The sequence below is a fragment of the Heloderma suspectum genome, chromosome 9 (genome assembly GCF_057233095.1).
Source record: "Heloderma suspectum isolate Gila_16-S chromosome 9, 16-S_ref, whole genome shotgun sequence".
NCBI lineage: Eukaryota > Metazoa > Chordata > Lepidosauria > Squamata > Helodermatidae > Heloderma > Heloderma suspectum.
The window spans coordinates 41,980,762-41,999,913 of NC_139466.1; the positions used below are offsets into that span (position 1 = coordinate 41,980,762).

General features: G+C 42.9%; 1 protein-coding gene across 8 annotated transcripts in view; it reads right to left on the reverse strand.

Annotated features, from left to right (window-relative positions):
• ATRX (ATRX chromatin remodeler) overlaps positions 1 to 19,152 on the reverse strand; it is a 137,148-nt gene that overhangs the window by 42,122 nt on the left and 75,874 nt on the right. For all 8 annotated transcript variants that reach the window (XR_014784880.1, XM_084814220.1, XM_084814216.1 and 5 more), the window contains 6 exons: positions 16,296 to 16,433; positions 15,220 to 15,395; positions 13,966 to 14,083; positions 7,740 to 7,870; positions 7,360 to 7,448; positions 7,053 to 7,225 (listed from right to left, as the gene is read on the reverse strand). Coding sequence is in view for 7 of the 8 variants with exons in the window: in XM_084814220.1 (XP_084670346.1) it covers positions 7,053 to 7,225; positions 7,360 to 7,448; positions 7,740 to 7,870; positions 13,966 to 14,083; positions 15,220 to 15,395; positions 16,296 to 16,433 (825 nt within the window). In the remaining variant the exon portion in view is untranslated. The remainder of the gene's footprint in view (positions 1 to 7,052; positions 7,226 to 7,359; positions 7,449 to 7,739; positions 7,871 to 13,965; positions 14,084 to 15,219; positions 15,396 to 16,295; positions 16,434 to 19,152) is intronic.

The window sequence follows — 19,152 nt, forward strand, 5'->3', positions numbered from 1 at the left end:
TGCAAGCTGGGTCTGTGCTTGCCAAGCATTTTGAGGATAAAATTGCTGATATCTGCCATAATGTGGATGCCACTATTCTAATAAATCAGTCTACACTGGATGAATTTGTTTCTGAGGCCTGAGGATGCAGATACAGTCCTTGAACAAGTGAAGCTTATTTCTGGTACATGCATCCCTTACCTGGTGCTTTTAACATATGTTATGATACTGTGTGTTCTGCATTTTATAATCTGTATTAGGGCAATACCTTTATTAGGCCAACTCATGGTCACAAAACAGTATGCAAGCTTTTGAGTTCTCGGGGGGGGGGCACTAATGTTCAAGCCGTGGCATCTGTATTCCATTGCAATTTTAAGATGGAATGAGAGAGGATGCTGCGGACATCCAAATCAGGCTCTATCAGGAGCTGAGAGGGTTTCAGGCTGCACCTAGGACTCTTCTAAGAGCTGCTGGGATAAAACAAACAAACAAACAAACAATGGTTGATCCTCCATTTAAAAAAAAATAAAGCTGTTACTTGAAGTTGTCTCCATCCTTAGGTAAAACACAAGGTTCCCACTAGCTGTGAGGGAACAGCCCTAAGAAAATGAAATCCCAGCGTCAGGTGGCATGAAACCTTTCTCCAGTGTAGGATCCTGCGGCTGAACAGCTAAATTTGGTATTCTCCAAATGACACAAAAAATGGCTTGATCAGCCACTTCCCCCACACCCTGCCCCCTTTGCCATCTTCCTGATAAAGTGTACTGGAGAACACAAAAGTTTGTATGTGGTTTTGTGATTTTAAGTTGGTTTAATAAAGGTATTGCCTTAATATGGATTTTAGCATTTTTCTTATGGCTAGCAAGGCTACCTTTGCTTTTCCAGGATTTATATTTATGTTCTATTGATATGTGTTCTGCAAGCTTCCTGTGAAACTTTTATTTGAGGAGTAGAGCACACATTTATTAATAAATCAACAGTGCAATCCTATTCGTGCCTACTCAAAAGTCCCACGGAATTCAACGGGGCGGGCTTACTCCTAGTTAAGTGGATATAGGATTGCAGTGAAATATATTTAGAAAAATTAAACTGGTAACCAAACTCTAAACTGTAATAAGTGCATTTGTAAATAAAAAGGAATTTCTTAGCTACAGTGCTGGTATTAAATTTTAAATTATGGAATAACTCCCAAGCATATAATGTTTGCCAATATAATTCAAGCAGTATTTGGCTAGGTTACCCAGATGCATTTACTTTGAAAGCTTAGTAGTTTAAGAGACTTGAAACTTAAGTTCTAATAAGCGCCTATAACTCTTCAAAAGAAGGGAGTATTCCCAATAACATATAACCTGGATATGCTTGAGCGGTCTAAATACTTATAGAGCAATACTTAGAAAAGAGTTTACCTTTCCTTACATGCAATTACTTCCAATATTCTGAGACAAACAAATCACATACTCCTGCACTAGTCTAAAAAACCCTGGAAGACATGAGCTGTCAAATACAAATCCCTTACAATGAAACACACACAGCTATTTATTTTAATGCAGAGTGGTATATGAAGGTTATAAGAGTCATTTGAAGCCATCTCATTGACTGTACTTGTCTCATAGGCTATCAGGTTTTACATGGTTTGCCACTACTCTGAATCCTTAAATATTGATTTCTAAGATTCTAAAAATGGCTGCCAATTGTATGATGTACAGATGAAGTGGCCTAAGAAAATTATATCAATATATGCATTAATCGTTCAAGAGCTGTCATGGTATTTCTGGAAGCTGGGATTTCATAGTGCTAGAAAACAGCATAATTAACACACCACGATTCTTTAAAAAAAAAAAAAAAAAGGCACCAAGAATGGTCACAATTAAGAGAATTCTTTTCAATGAACCCAAGGACTATGGCCTGCCCAGTGTGATGGATGTTTGTTTTCCCCCTTTCCTCCCTCAACTATCAACTGGTGGTGGGGTCTTTTTCTTTTCTTTTTTAAGGCAAAATATTCAGTGGATGCACACTGAGTTTAGTTGCATGATTCTTTGTACTCTTAAAGTATTCTGATGCAGAACTTTAGATCTGAGCTGAAATTGTTCTGGAGAATCCATAAGGTCCATGAGGTATCTGCCAGTCTGGTCATGGACCGTAATAAACAGATTTACATTAGATATCTGCATTCCTTTCATTGTAGTGACTTCCAACACATACACAAATCCATCCACAGCCTTACAACTTGGTACTGGACTCCAGAGTTGTCTTTATTTATGTTACCTACATTCTTTAGTCAGTGTTCTAAGTCTGTGCCTTTAATCTCCACTTCATTAGTGTGTTATAAACACACTGATTTATTGTAAATATAGAAAAAGCCTTCTTCCTCTTTGATCTTGCTATTCATTGCACCGGCTATTTCCATGGGATTCTTTCCTTGCAATACCTTACAGGTAGTTCAACACACTGACATGCTAAAACCACATGTAAAGCAAACTTGCTGAGGGGATATCCATCAAGGAAGTCATAAATATTTAAACCAATACCCCCATCACAGTGCAATAATACACTTTAAAAAAAGGATTATCTCTTTGCATACTGTTTTTGTGGGAAAAGGACTGGACAGTATGGAATGCAACAGGGGTGAGTTAATATCTTTAGCTTGCAGTAAGGAACTGGATAACACAGAGGAAACAGATCAGAGTGAGAGGTTTAAGCTTCTCAGCCATGTTTAAATCAGAATTCTGTTCCACCATTTTTATCCCCCCAACCCCTAGCACTTGTTCCTGCAAAACCTTTCTCTGACTGGCAGCCCGATCTTAAACATGCACACTCAGAGGTATGTCCCACGTCTGACACGCTCCCAGCTTCAGGGCCAAGCTAGAGATGAAGATGGCAGATCTGCATTTTTTAAACACAGATCTGCCCCAACCACATAGTAAGAGGGGTGGAGTGGAGGGTGGGTGCCCGCCCACCAGGGGCGTTGTTAGGGTCTTAAAAGATCCGGAGCACAGGCCCATAACATAAATTTGCGCGCACGCGCACACACACACACGAGTCTAAGTGCACGTTTAATATGTGCGTGTGCATGCGTGCGTGCGTGCATGCCATGTGCTTGCGTGTGTGTATAGATTACATACATACATACATACATAAGTGTGCACTGACCCCCACCCCACTTCAACTCAGACCCCGATTCAGCATTTTGGAAAACATCCCACTTCTGCTCGGGCCAATTTGTAGTCAGACCACTTCAGCTCAGCACCAAACCTGAGTCAAGGTTTAGAAAAATGAGTCTTTATGCTTCCTGTTGACTACCATGGAAAATTAGAAAACAAACACCCTGTAACTTTTTTCTCTTGGTCAGAACTGGATGATAATTTCAGGCATAGTAGCCCCCTAGAAGAGGATTACACCTGCCCAATATCAGAAAAATAGGTGCAGGGTTTATATTTTGATTTTCTTTTAAAGGGAAGTGCCAATAACATTTTAATTCCGTGGAAGAATTGGATACAAATGTCAGGATTCATTGCCCCATCAGAGGAGATCATGTCTGCCAAATTTCAGAATGATAGCCACAAGTGTTTTTGTGCAAGGGTGGCCTTGACATTTTGAGGTCTCCAAAAGAGGACATACTTATCTCCCTATGTTCCTTGTGGACCGTTGTTCTGAAAGTTATAGACAGCCTACAGTTGTCCCTAAGTAAGAAACCAGCAAAGTTTCAGAAGGATAGGTCCAGCAGCTTATGTGGAAGGGGAGTTCTCCAGTTTGGGGGAGGGAGAGATTTGCTTTCCCTTCCCTTCACCCCCTCCCCAATAGTTTTTGGGTAAATTTGTATGAAAATGCACAGGTCATTAGAGGTGTCCCCCAGGCAAGAAACCTGCAAAGTTTCTGAAGGATATACATGCATTCTAATTTAGAATTACTAGAAGTTATTTACATTTCACCAATGTTAGCAGCAGGGGAACGTGGGTGGAGAAGTGCTACTGCACTCATGTCCTGTTTGTGGGTTTCCAATGGGCATCTGGTTGGCCACTGTGTGAACAGAATGCTGGACTAGATGAACCTTGGTCTGATGCAGCATAGCTCTTTTTATGTTCTTAAATAGAGATTGCCTCTGAGCATGTGCAGAATGTTCTTCTTTCACCACTGAGCACTTGCATTCTCCCCCTACCAATTCTATTCCCCTCCATGCAACCATCCCTCCTCATCCTACCATCCTCCAGCAACTTTTCATAAAAACCGATGTCTTGTTTTGTGCAAGTCCTCTCTATGCACAAGCTCTCATTGTATCTTCCTCCCCATAACTTCATTTGTGCCAAGACTTCACCAGGATTCAGCCAATGAGTCTGGTTTCAAAACTAGGGCTCAGTTATGGAGAAACTCTGAGCATGCACTAAGTGCCTTTCCCTCACCACTGAAGCTAGAATTCATGCAAAAAAAATGAATTTTTCCCACAAATGACAAAACATGCATAGGACTGAGCTGAAAGGGTAGTCAATTCATTAGAAAGAATTGGATAGGCACTGTATTAAGCCTGCAGTACCATGCTCATAACTCAGGACTTATTTCTGAGTAAACATGCAGAATATCAAGGTGCAAACCTCCCTGCAAAAGTAACTTGTGCTGGAATCCTATGCACACTTTCCTGAGGGTAAGCCTCATTAAACATAATGGGACTTCTCAGTAAGCATACATAGGATTGCATAAATTAGCAATATTTATCTCCCCTCCACTTAAAAAACAAACCAAAAGCTCCTGTTTTTTTTAAAGCTTTCTGTTCAGAGGAACACAGGAAGCTGCCTTGTACTGAGTCGGACCCTGGGTCCATCTAGCCCAGTACTGTTGACACTGACTGGCAGCAGCGGCTCTCCAGGTTTCAGGCAGGGTTCTTTCCTCGCCCTACCTGGAGATGCTGGGGATTGAACATGGGGCTTTCAGCATACCAAGCATGTGCTCTCCCACTGAGCTACAGCCCTTCCTATTGCTGGATAATGGCAACTGACAAACAAAACGGCCCCAGATTTGTTTCTCTGCAACCACATGAACCCACTTTTCTCAAAGGCTTGAGTGAGGAGAAAAACCAACCCTCTTGTCTGTTTGTATAAAGTCAAATACAGTTCAGAACTTCTCTTGCCCACTGAAGAGAATTCTCTTTAAGAATTCCCCAAGATATGCTCTGCATGGAATAAAGAAGAGAAAGAAAGAACAGGATAGGGGAGGGAAGAAGAAAAGAAGAATGGTGAATGGAAATGTGTGCGGGGGTGGGGGGAGAGAAAGAATTCCCTAAACCAAGTGGCTCCTTTCAGAGAGGTAGTATTTCAGAGGAATTTAGGAGGCTGTGGAGGGTTTGTAGGGATTGCACGTATTTAAATGAACTTTATGAGGTGAGGTGGCTGAGGGCTTTTTCTAGCTTTTTTAAAACTGTAGAACCTATTTAAAAGCCCCAGCAATTTCTTGATCATGACGCCACATAGTCCTAACCCTCCCTTTGGGATTGAGTCCCACAGCTAGGACTGGGATACATTAAAGTGGAGGGGGAGAAAGAAGTTTGTGGAGGCTGATTGGATCCTTTGCTGTACTGAAGCTACTAAACTTCTGCAGAAGCCAAAGGTTCCAGTTCGGGGCAGCAAAATCTGATGCTGTGTGAAATACTAGTATTTCACATGCAGCTCTTTCTTCCCTTACTTCTCCCTCTTCAAAATTTAATTGCAAGCAAGCTCACAACAGTGGGCATGTAAGAGCAGAAAAGTAGAGGGACAGAGGTTTTTGCACCTCAGAAAACCCCCCACCAGCGATTAGGGATAGTGACCTCCTAATGGTCACCTTAAACACCTTCTGATTAGGATCTCTAATCCCCTGGGTGACTTGACAGTTTTTACTTTTTGTTTTAGACTTTGAGAAAAGGAAACTTTACGCATGGCTAGCGCAAAAGCCACTAGACCTAACTGTCTGAACTTTGGCAGGCTCAGTCAGCTCTATACGGGCTTCCAGGTCCCCAAATTCCATGCCCATATATGGAAGCACACAAAAAATATAGCTCTTTGACACATTTCTTGAAATTTTCTATTCACATTTTCTTGAAAACAGCAAACTTTACCTGTGACTAGAGCAAAAGTCACTGGATATAACTGCCTGAAATTTGGCAGGTTCCATCAGCTCCACGGGGGCTGCCAACTTTCCAAATTCCATACACTTATGAGGAAGAACAAAGGTATTATTGCTCTTTGCTCTGACACATTTTCTTGGAAAAAGCAAATTTTACCTGTGGCTAGCACAAAAACCACTAGGCCCATCTGAAATTTGGCAGGCTCAGTCATCTCTATGGGAGCTTGCAGGTCCCAAAATTCCATGCATGTTTGTGGAAGCACAAAAAAAATATAGCTCTTTGCTTTGACAGATTTTCTTGAAAATAGCAAATTCTACCTGTGACTAGCAAAAAAACTACAGGATCTAACTGTCTGAATTTTGGCAGATTCAATCAGTTCCATGGGGGCTAGGAAGCCTCCAAGTTTCATGTACTTATCGTACAAACTAAAAAAGATATGGCCATTTTTGTTTTCCAATGCAAGTCAATGGGAAAATGTAAAAAAGAAAAAAGGCAATTAGGACAGCTCAAAAGATCCAGGGCACAGCTCAAAAGACCCGGGCCAGGTGGGCCCTCCCCTAACGACGCCCTTGCTGCCCACTACAGAATTATTTGTAAACTTGTCTGTCATCTTTCTTCTCAACAAAGAGGATCCAGTGTGATAGTTTTCCTTTCTCTTTGTTGCTTGTTCTTCAACTTTACCACATTCTTTATGAGACTGGAAGTCCAGAATGGCATGCAGTGTTCCAAAATGTGGTCAAGGTCATTGAATTATTATGCAATTTTGATATTTCCTGCTCTATTTACCAGCACTTTTCCAAATAATTCCTAAGACTGAACTTGTCCATCTGATTGCTGCAGCACACTCAGCTGATGTTTTAAGTGATCTTCCTACTATGATACCCAACATCACCTCTTTCCTGGAACCCCGCAATTGTGTATGGGTAAATTGCCTCCATGGTCTTCTTAAGCATTCAGAATTAGCTAAAGCATTCCTTGTTACCTTCTTCTGTCTTTATAATGACTGGAGGATTGTTTGCTGGTTCTTCTACATTTCCTTCTCCACCTCCACGAGATCTTGAATTCCAGACTTTAATCACTTCAACATCATTATCACTTCCACTTTCACTGGAGCTACTGTCTTTCTTTGATTTTTTACCCTTGGTTTTTTTCTTCCTATAAAGATAACATTTAATGCTAATTATTAAACAGCGGTGCATTATTACTTTTATTGTAATTGCACAACACACTCAAATTCCATCAATTCTGAGTTAATATGTTCACCATTTGTGTGGAACACCTCAACTTACTTAGTACATTCTTCCGAGCTTAAGCTCATTGATGTTTCATCAGAATCTGATGCTATGAACTCATCGAGACTGTCTTCATCAAAATACCCCTGAAAAACAAAGTGGACATTTTTACAAGAGGAATTTTATTAACATTTAGCCATCCTTGCTTAAGCCTTTAGAACATTTGTTCATTCATCTGAACAATGCCAGGGCCAGTAAGAACATTTTAGTAGTGACAAAATACCCAGAAAAAAATGGTAACAACCAGAATTAAATATCCAGAAAAAGCTATCATACAGCAAAAGAAATTTCCATTAATTCAGTGAACTCTCTAGGACTTGGCATGTCTCACTGAAGAGCTTTCACTAGAGAGACAAAGGCAGACAGATGTGATTTACCTTATTTTCTTTGCTAATATAGTCCAGCTGCAAGCACCAAGGATGAGTCCAAATTCTGCTTAACATCTGGAAATCCTGGAAAAGTTTAGCTCCAGCTTTCCCTCTTCCACCTTCACTGCTGTTGCCGACACCTGACAACAGAGTTTAGAAGTTAAGCTAAAATATTCATACTTGAAATAAGTTAGCCAAACAATCTTTGCTGTTGTACACTTCCAACCCACCGCTACACACACAAATACATACACCTTATTCCATAGATGCAACACCTCTTCTAACAGAGGTCAGATTATTCACATGGCTGATTCATGTTTTCTTCCACTTGCATTCCTAAAAATTAATCACCAGCAGAGGGACCCATTTAGAGAACCACCATGTCTTAGTAAAAAATGTAGAGCTGAGGATCATATGACAGAGCCCCCAGCTCTGACACCCTTCTGGCTGAGGTGACAGCCACCAAAATTCCCATCTTAATGGTGAGCATCGTGAAAGATGATGAGGCCAGGCGCTTAAAGGGAAGAACCATCAGGACCCCGAGCACCCAATTCAGGATCCATACTGGAAATCTGTAGACAGCAGGCAGATTAATGAGAGCTGCCCCCACTCTGAGGAACTTCTTAACCTGGAAGTGGCTGGCAAATGATCTTTTCCTCCCACACCAAGCACACTGTTCAAAGCAGTGACTTGGCACCTAAGCGTATTGGAGCTGAGCTCTTTGATAAGACCAGCCTGAAGGAATTCTCTCCTGAAGACTGGCACCATGAGATGTATTTTCTCCAACATACTCTTAATACACTGTATCAGCGAAACTCCTTCTGGATGATGAGAGCATTCAACACCTCCTCTAAGTAGCCCAGACACCAAGCCACTGCCACTCAATCTCCAGGTAGTCAGACAGAACATCTCTGGAAGGGAATGTACTATGGGCCACTGAGCTAATAGATATCTGCAACCAGGGAGCTTCCAACTCCTCTCTACTGACAGATTAAGTAAGTCTGGGAATCATGAATGGCTGGGCCAATGAGGAGCTAGCAGAATCACCTCTGCTGATAATTGCCAAACTGTTTGAAGGACTCAAGAGAATCTACAAAAGTTGGGGGAAGTGTCCATCATACCAGGGCCATGGGCTTCTTAAGGCATTAGTGGCTGTTGCCTCTGGGCAGGAATGCTTTGACATTAAAGGCACCACCATTCCTGGGAGTTGTGAATAGGTCTATTACAGCGAGGCCAAAGCACTTTGAGATCTGCCCCCAGGTGGAGTTTCCATTACAAGTCCTGCAATGTCTCCCTGCTTGCCAATCCATGATCAGTTTGCTTGTTCCCGCCAAATGCACCCTCAAGACCAAGAGAAGGTGCCTCTTGGGCACAATAGAATCTTGCTGGCCTCTCTATTTAGCCTCCTAACCCTGTGCCCTCTTGTTCACATAGACTTTTGTCTGTTTTTATGAGAACATGATGCCCTTTGATCTCATCTGCAAAGTGCCTCAGCGTTATGGCCCTGAGTTCCAAAAGTATGATCTTCAGCGGTGTTTCCTGAGGCAAGGAGAAGCAGAAACATCCAGAGCACAGGGGAAGAGACTAAACACCACCACCCTGGTCTCTGTTGGAGCCTTGAGAACTTCACCAGCATGAAAGTGTGGCGCATGGGAGAGATCAGGTGCTGTAGGCTGCAAGAAATCTGGCTGCTATTTTCTGAACTACGTTTTCCTGGCATAGCTGTTGCAGTTCATAGTGTTTATTAATGCCTTAATGCATAGGAAAGATTTAGTTTATCGGGCTCTGGTTTACACACTACTGGAAGATCATTGATATTGTGTTGCAATGTTTGCTTTTGCCTATTTTGTAATTAATCTGAAATATTATGTTAGTATCAGTGAAATGAGTTGTTTATGACTGTAATGAGGTCTTATTATAATGATGTATTGGCAAGCTTTTTTGTTGTTGTATTGCTGTTTTGCAAGTCACTTTGGGCACTTTTTGTGGAAAAGCAGCATATAAATTAAATGATGATGATGATGACCACAGGGCCTTCATCACCCCAACCCCCAAGTGGGCCCCTCATCCCAGTTTAGTGGCATCAGTTGTGACCACTGTTTTGGCTGGGGCTGCCAGAATGACCCTCAGGGACAGGGGCAAGCCAACAAGACCAGGAAGTGCAGAGGTTCAATGGAATTGTCTACCTGAGGTGATATAGCCTGCTATATCACTGACAACTCCTGGAAGGGGAGGAGCAGCCTCCCTACAATGAAAGCATGCCCAGAACACAAGGTCTTGGCCGGACACCAAGAGACCAATTAGGTGAGCTAGAGCCTGCAGATCAACCCCTGGAGCATCCAGGACTGCCAAATGTCCAGGAAAATGCCTTTCCTTCCTCACGAACATCCTGAAACGTCCAAATGTCCAGGAAGACCCCACCCCCAAGATGTTCCAGAGACTGAGATGAAGTGAGGGAGCTCTTCTCTGCATTCATCACAAAGCCATGAGCTATCAGGCACTCTGCTGTGGTCCAAAGATCTTCCAACTTTTTCTCCCTAGAAAGTGAACGGATGAGGATGTCATCCAGATCTTTGTAAACACCCTTGGGGCCAAGGTCAGGCCAAACTGATCTTGGCCCCAATACTGGCTCAGGACTGGATGTGCCTCCGCTGGCATGCAAACCTCAGGGACTGCTAGTGGTAGGGCCTGATGGGGGACGTGGAGACAAGTTTCTGAAAAGTCAAAAGACACAGCAAGTCCTGTTCTCTCAGCACCTCCGTGATGGATCGGAGTGTCTCAATCTGGAACTGCATGCACAGGAGGAATTTGTAAGGAATTTGTGGACACTGGGGATAAAATGAACTTGTCCCTTGGCCTCCTTGAAAGCTCTAGCCCATATTCAAGGCACATACATCTGATGTAGTCTCAGCCCAAACCCGTGCAAACTCTAGGAGACTGTCCCCTATCCTCTGGCATGGGTGACTGGCATCAGGCTATGGGTAACTTTTTTGCACCGTTGTTGAAATTGGAGCGGGTAGAGAGGTTGGACAAGGATGTTGAGACAAACATCCTGGGACAAACTTCTGGGACAAAACCATTTTAACTTATAGCTTCCTGAAGCTTGGGGATTGTGTTGGCAGGAAGAAATGCAAAAGGTTGGCTGCTATCTGAGCTTCCACTCTGCCTTCTTGTAGGTAAGTAAGGCTTTTTGCTTGTCCTTGGTCTCAAACGTGCAGAGAGACTCGCCAAAGAGCTTAGAACCTGTAAAGGCATAAGCAACCAGCCTGGCCTGTGAACTTGAGTTGACTTCCTATGTCCTGAGCCGCAGTTTCCTCCTGGCAAACAGGTTGGTGGTCACAGCACGTGATCCCAGGTGGATAGCATCCAAAGAAGAATCAAGCTAACAGGGCCACGGAGAGAGCTATCTTCCAAAGCCCATCTCAAAGCCCTTTGAGGCCCCTTGTACCCCATCAGTTCCTCTGACCAGAGATAGACGGCCCTGACAAGTGTGGCATTTGTAATAGTTGCCCTGAAGACAGTGGTCAATTCCTCCAATCCACTGCACAGGGCCACCTCAACCTTTTTATTGCAAGGGATCATGACTTCACCAAAGGAACCATGAGTAGTCTAGGAGGTCCCTGAGGGAGGCCACACTGGCTCTTTCAGGCACTGTATCAATCAGATTGTTGGGTAGGGGCTGCTGTCCCGTAACTTCAAGGCACATAACTTTTTTGGGGGAAAGCTGCCCTTCTCCATGATAAAAAAAAGCAGAAGATTGCCCTAACCCCCAGAGTCCTAATTGAGTCCTGAGACTTTTGGGGTGGGAAAAACATCAGGGGGAACTAAAAAAAAAAGAAAAGCCATGCCCCCCCACACCCCCAAACTAAAAAGTTTCCTTAAAGGAAGGAAATACTGCTGAGCTTGCCTAACCCTGTTAAGCTGACACTAGGGCTTAGTAGCATGGGCGTCTGCAGGAAGGGGCAAGGGGGTGGAGTTGTCCCGCCCAATGAACCATAATTCCCAGATTCCCATCTTTCATTAAAAAAAAATCAAGTCTCTAGCCCTTGTAGAACGATGAGGCAAAATATGCAGCCACTATTCTGACCATTAATTTGTGAGAAACTACCCTGCTCCTGCCTTTCAATGATTTTAGCCAATGAATAAAGCCACAGCAATGGTTAACACACCCACTCTCTGGGTGTGTTAACCCTTCTCAGTGCGTTAAGCCTTTGGGGGGTCTTCCCTTATAAAAAGCAATTCAGAAATCCAGGAAGTTCAGTGTAGCTGAGTTTGAGCAGTAGTATGTCTATTAAAACATACAAGGTAGCAGCAAAGACAGGAGTGCATGATCTTTCTAACTCAGGTCTTGTTAATAATTTTTTTTCCTGTGTTTATGAACGTCAAAAAAATTGCCCTGACAATGTGCTCATCATTATTATGCCCATATTGTAGGAGACAGGGCGTGACTGAGAAAGTGTGAATTACGTCAGTCCAGCAAAGCAGCCCCGTTCTGTTATTCCAATTTTTACACCACAGGCAGGGTGGGGGGGGTGTTACAGTAGTGTTTGAAAACTCCACAGCGTAGAGATGGTGTGTTGGTATTTTAGAGACATGTAGATGGAGCTGTGAAGTTGACTGTAGCAGCAGGGCAATTTATTAAGGGCTGGGGGGGGGTGTTTGTGTGTATATAGCTTTATGAGAACCTGCCATATTTAGCTCTAGCAGGAGGCCCAAGTGGAGCCTCTCCCAATCTCTCTCTTAGTACAGGCCTTGGAGTTGAAACAGTGTGCAACACAGCTCCTCAAAAGTTAGTGCGTTCTCATGTATTTTAGTCATAAATAACCCTGTTGCAAAGTACCTGAATCTATTTTGCTTTGCCTAGGGGTCAGGAGTGAACTCCAAGTGGAGCAGGTCAACATCCCTCACCACCACCCCCTATTAGCCATGCCCTTCACCCCGTAATGGCCATTGGCCCAAGGCCCATTACAAGGATGGAAGAAATCAGAGAAAGAATTGAGAGTTTCAGCTGTGGGTGGAAAGACATTGTTCAGACACCAGGTCTAACTATCTTGGTATGGTGCCCAAGCCTTGTCACTGCTCAGTCACCAGAACTACCAGAAATGGTGGACCTGTTCTCTAATGCTATCAGGTCGATTTTAAATATATGCAACCATACACAAAATGTACAGTTCCAAGAAAAATATGCAATTCCAAAAGAACATTGCTGCAGCTCAAAATTCAAGCCATGCAAAAGTTGTATGGTTAACTGGTGTAAAAAGTGGCTGATAACAATGTCAAAGTAAAGTGAGTCATCCAGGCTCCTCTTGAACCCTAAATCCTGATCAAACATACCCATTTCTTCTACCACTGCTAAAGACACCCCCCACAGACTTAACTGCTACTCTCTTGAGCCGTCTTCCCCAACCTGGTGCCCTCCAGATTGTCTTCAACTCTCATCAAGCCCAGCCAGCATGGCCAATAGTCAGGAATGCTGGGTGTTGTAGTCCAAAACATCTGGAGGGCATCAGGTTGGGGAAGACTGCTCTAGACAGCGTTCACCATTGTTTCCAAGATAAAGGATATCATTTCAGGCAAGTCATGTGAAGTCATAATGTTACAATAAGGGCAGTGATGCCATAAAATATCTGGTATGATATTCTTAAGAGAGCTGTACTGTGTTTGTACATTTGGGGGTTTTCCTCTTGTTCGTAGGTGTGGGCGGGGTTTTATTGCTCACTGCAAATAAAGTTTTCTTGGAGTTCATGATGCTTCTTAAACATAACACTCTTCTCCATTCGTGCTGGTCAGTTCCCAAGAACTTCTGCTAAGTGTCATGGAATGTGACGCTAAGCAACAAAGCGCACATAGAAGGAAAGTGAATGGGTGTGTTGTAGCAATTCGTGTTATGCGTACATATTACAACCAAACTGCTGTGCACTGCAGCTTTGCTCTCCCCTGGAAAACTTCCTGCAGATGCCCATGCTTGGTACCCCCTCCCTCAAGAGAATATCAAACTGATTGGAACCTGCCTATCATCCAGAGGGAGGGGCTAACCTGAAGCTCCAGAATATACAAGAGAAAGAGCCATTTGACATGCAGGGTCTAAAACTTTTAAGGCTAGTGCATAGACTAATAGGATTGTTACAGTGATGAGCCTCCAGGCCAGTTAAAGTCAACACACAGAGCTGAAGAACTCAACAGAGCTAAACGAAAGCAAACATCAAGTGATGATGAATCATGATATGTGCCTTACCTGTTAAATGATCCAAGTAGTACTGATACAGTTTACACTGAAGAGGAGTCATTCTAACAGCTAGAACATATTCATGTTTTGGTGGCAGGAACTTTGTTAATGCTGTATAATCTTTCCTCTGTATTTAAAAGAAGTAGCCAGGGTATTGTTATGGAACAGTAAGATTACAGAATTACCTAAATAACTTTGTCAGCTTCAAACCTAAGCTGCACAAAACAAACTAAGGAATGAAAATATTTATCAGTCATATCGATCCTGCCCTACCTCCAGAGATTTGGGGGTACATGGAAGTATCCATATGTATCCTAATAACAAGCCTGTGACGTAGATTAGGCTGAGACGGAGGCCTCATTCAGATGTAGTGCTAAATTACAGTTTAGCGTCACGTTCATGAGCGTCACGTTCATGACTTGCACACTCCCCGACCTCAGCACTTTTCACTTCCATTTTCAATTAACCACAGTTTACTATTATGTCCAAACCCTAAACTGTGGTTAATTTTAATTATGGTTTATTAAAATAAACCATCTTCATAAACCACAATCTGCGGTTCTACAACCGCAGATTGTAACAAGTTTCTACAAGTAAAGTGTAGGTAAGACCAACCACACTTTGTCCAAGTTTGGACATAAATGTTAAGGTTAGTTGAAACTGAAGGAAAATCTCCAGTCTGCTCGGGGCCGTGCTGAAGAGCCCAAGTTTCACCCACATCGCGCTAAACCATACTTTAGCATTACGTCCAAATGCTGTCATGGTGACATGCCAGGTGCTGCTGATCTTCAGGGACCTGGTGTACAGATGGGTCACCACCATTTTCAGCTTAATGCAGGGGAGGGGGAGAGAAAGAAGAAACACAAAGAAGAAAAATGTTAAAAGGTTAAAAGGATCCCATGTTATAGGCGGGGTGAAGTGTGGGTCATAAGTCTAAAAAGATTAAACCTTCTGCCTTAAATTATCTTCCATAGCTATTATCCAGTAATTGCAGGCCACCCTGAGTGCCCATGGTTGATAGGGTTTACATTTTAAAATAAAGAAAAATAATCAAATGGACATGGGCAAATCAAACCTTTTAAAAGTTTTTCTCTCTCTTCTTGTTAATCAGAAGTAATGGACTGCTTGTTAGGGAAAACACTATAACTTTAGTCAAGAGAAAAAGCCTATCAGAACACAAAAGCTGTTTGGATTTAAGGTTCAGATGTTAAGGATTATTTTCTCTCATACTGCAAGATGACAGAAATAAAAAAATCCACCTACCTGAACACATCCAGCCAACATTTCATACAAGATGTGGGCACGCTTTTTCATCACTCTAACATCTGCCAGGGTAGAGTCAGCACACTGACCATTTTGGATTGGATTTATAAATCGATTTCGGAACTCCTTAATTGATCCAAGCAAATTCTCCTTGATAAAGTTAACCATGCAGTGATCTGAAGAACCACAAATTAAACTTCAGCTCTTTCGTTTTCTATAGCAGAATAATCCCTTGAAAAGCGTTTGGTTAAGATGGACAAGCATGTGTCTACTGTGTTCTTTTCTATTTGGGCAGGCTTGGTCCAGAAAGGCAGCTTGTAAATAAAATAAATATTTGGCAAGCAAGATCAGGGCCAACATTTTAAAAATAAAGTGAGTACTTGTTCAAACAGGCAGTTAGGCCACAATCTTGTACCTTGCATGTGCAGTAATGCTCCAAGAGCCCCTGTAGAGCCCAGGAAAGACGCTCCTCCACACCAGCAGCTCCCTGCCCAATGCGGAACCCTTCCAATCATCCTGCAGTTTAATCACACTAATTTGCAGCCAGGTGAAGCCTTCTGGTGTCTTGCTGTCAAGGAACCTGACAGCCAGCCCTCTGATGGGCAAGCTATTCCTAGCAGAAGCAAAGCTATGCACAGGGGAGCAAGCAGAACAACCTGGCAGAGTTGCAGCATGCTCAGAAAAACAGTGAAGCAGAAGGGAGAGGCACACTGGGGTTCTATAGAAGCTGCTCTGCACCTCACTCCCCAAAGGCGCCAGATTGCAGCCTTAGTCTGTTTTGTAGAGTATGACGAATCTGGGAACAGGTTTTAGTTGAGGTCGTATCAGTTAAAGGCATGAAGGAAATCCAAGCAGAATTCTATCTGAAGTATATTTGTTCAGCGTGGCAACATTGTTTACACAGGCTTATAGCAATTAATGCACATTCTGAATACATTTGAGGTTTACAAGGGGAGAAGAATATATGCATATTCTCTTCTTCCATATTAACAAAACTATTTTACTTAATTCTACTGAATTCACAGACATATATAAACAGAGGTTCGGGGCTTGGCTCCCCATTAAAGTGTACTTACATTCTATGAGGTTGTTTTGCAATGGAGTTCCTGTAAGAATGATCCTCCTCCTGGATCTTATAGAATTCATAGCTTTAGAAACAGCAGAAGCTTCATTTTTTAATATGTGTCCTTCATCACATATAACGAAATCAGGGCCTGGGTTTAAAAAAAGCAAACACCACTTTAAATCTTGTTTCTTGTCTGTACGAAGAAGATATGCTTCACAGACATCCCCCGAATACGTAACAGTGCTTAACTGCGACCCCTGGCTTGACCCAGTGATACATACACACGAAAGGGCAATGCACACACAGCATTTTGATGTGGTTATGCACTCTCTTGTGAGAATTTAGGTCCAAATACGCATCACTGCTGCACGTGGATGCAGACAGCCAGTCTGGAAAGGACAGACCAACTATCTGCCCTGAATTGCTATTATGTCTATTTCTGCATGTACGGTCAGGGCCAGAAATATTGGAACAAGGATAACTGTTTTGGCAGTTGGCCTCTGTACACCACCGCATTGAAGTTGAAAGGAAACACACCCAGATGGGAGCGAAGTCAGGACTTTCAGCCATAATTCAAGGGGTGTAACAAAAGTGGGGCACTAACCATTCAGAAAGGACAGCCAGTGGCATACACACACACACATCCATAAGTAATGGAACAAACCAACATCATTTCAAACTTAAGGATCGCCTTTAATACCTGGAGGAAAATCCTTTGCAGTCAATGGCTGCCTGAAGTCTGGAACCCATGGACATGACCAAATGCTGAGTTCCTCCCTCGAGATGCTTTGCCAGGCCTTTACTGCAGCTGCCTTCAGCTGCTGCTTGTTTGTGGGTCTTTCTGACTTCAGTCTTGTCTTCAGTAAGTGAGAAGCATGCTCTATTGGGTTGAGATCAGGTGACTGACTTGGCCATTGAAGAACATCCCACTTCTTTGCCTTCAGAAACACTTGGGTAGCTTTTGCTGTATGTTTTGGGTCATTATCCATCTGCAGTATGAAGCGGTGTCCTATCAGTTTGTCAGCATTTGGCTGAATCTGAGCAGAAAGTACAGCCCTATACACTTCAGAATTCATCCTGCTGCTTTTATCAGCAGTCAGCTCATCAATAAACACCAGAGACCCAGTTCCATTGGCAGCCATACATGCCCAGGCCATAACACTGCCTCCATGTTTGACAGATGATGTGGTATGCTTTGGATCATGAGCTGTTCCTTTCCTTCTCCATACTTTTCTCTTCCCATCATTCGGGTACAAGTTAATCTTGGTTTCATCAGTCCAAAGAATCTTATTCCAGAACTGGGCAGGCTTTTTTAGGTGTTTACTGGCAAAGGCTAATCTGGCCTTTCGGGTCTTGAGCGTTACCAGTGGTTTGCACCTTGTTGTGAAGCCTCTGTATTTACATTCATAAAGCCGTCTCTTGACTGTAGATGTTAACAATGACATGCCTACCTCCTCAAGAGCGTTCTTGACCTGGCTAGATGTTGTGAAAGGATTCCTCTTCACCATGAGCAGCATTCTGTGGTCATCCAATTTAGTTGTTTTCTGTGGTCTTCCAGGCCTTTTGCTGTTGCTGAGCTTGCCAGTTAGTTTCTTCTTTTTCAGGATGTTCCAAACTGTTGTGTTGGCCACTCCCACTGTTTTTGCTATCTCTCTGATGGGTTTGTTTTTTCCTCAGCCTAATGATGGCCTCCTTCACTCGCATTGGACACCTCCTTGAACCTCATGTTGGGAGTTCCAGTGAACAGCTACCAAATGCAAATGTAACACTCAGAACCACCTCCAGGCCTTTTATCTGCTTGATTGGTCATGGGGCACCCAGGAAACAGGCCACACCTGGCCATGCAGCTTGCTTGTCAGCCATTCATTCCATTACTTATGAGCCACCAACGATGGGTGTATGTGTATGCCACTGGCTGTCCTTCCTGAATAGTTAGTGCCCCACTTTTGTCACACTCCTTGAATTACAGCTGAAAGTCCTGACTTCACTCCCATCTGGGTGTGTTTCCTTTCAACTTCAATGCGGTGGTGTACAGAGGCCAACTGCCAAAACAGTTATCCTTGTTCCAATATTTCTGGCCCTAACTATATAGTAATAGATCTGCTCTGCCAATCTGCATGTAGCTCAATGCCACAGAACTGCCCTTATTTGGTGGGATCTTGCAAGCGGTTGTTCATGTGGAACAGCTATTCCACATGCATAATGTCTCTTGAGAGCACAGTAGAGGATTACTGGATATTTAGTACTTGCTTTGTGCCTTTCTGCCAATAACAATGGTACTCAAGGCAGCTTGAGTCAAGACACAAGACACACAATACAACATTCTGTAGTAATTCTCTAACACACCACCAATAAATTAATCATGCAAGTTCACAGAACTAATGTTTCCCAATACCTATTTATAAACTCAGGCTACGGCACCATCTACTGGTACCTGAAAATAAAGGCAAATTTGAATGTATATAAAAAAAACATATCCCTTATTAATTCACAGTAATGTTTGAAGCACAGTAGCAACACCATCCTACAAACCAAGACAGTGTTGCAGTTAGCCACTTTCCCACCCACTCTGGCTGAAAGGAAATTTCACTTGGGAGAACAGTTTGGCAGATCTACCAAGTACACTACCCAATGGCACATAGGTACAAACGTGTTGACAGATTGCTGGCCACTAGTCCACAAGGCTGCTTTACAAGTATTTTTTTCTGTGGTGAGGACAAGATCACAGGGAAAACTGAAGTATGTGGATTTTTTCCTATCAAATTTTACTATTTTAATAACATAGAATATATAATACTGGCCCAGTTCAGACATTACAAACCTGACCAGCACCACTGAATATGAGTGGTTGAGCACATATCAGTTTG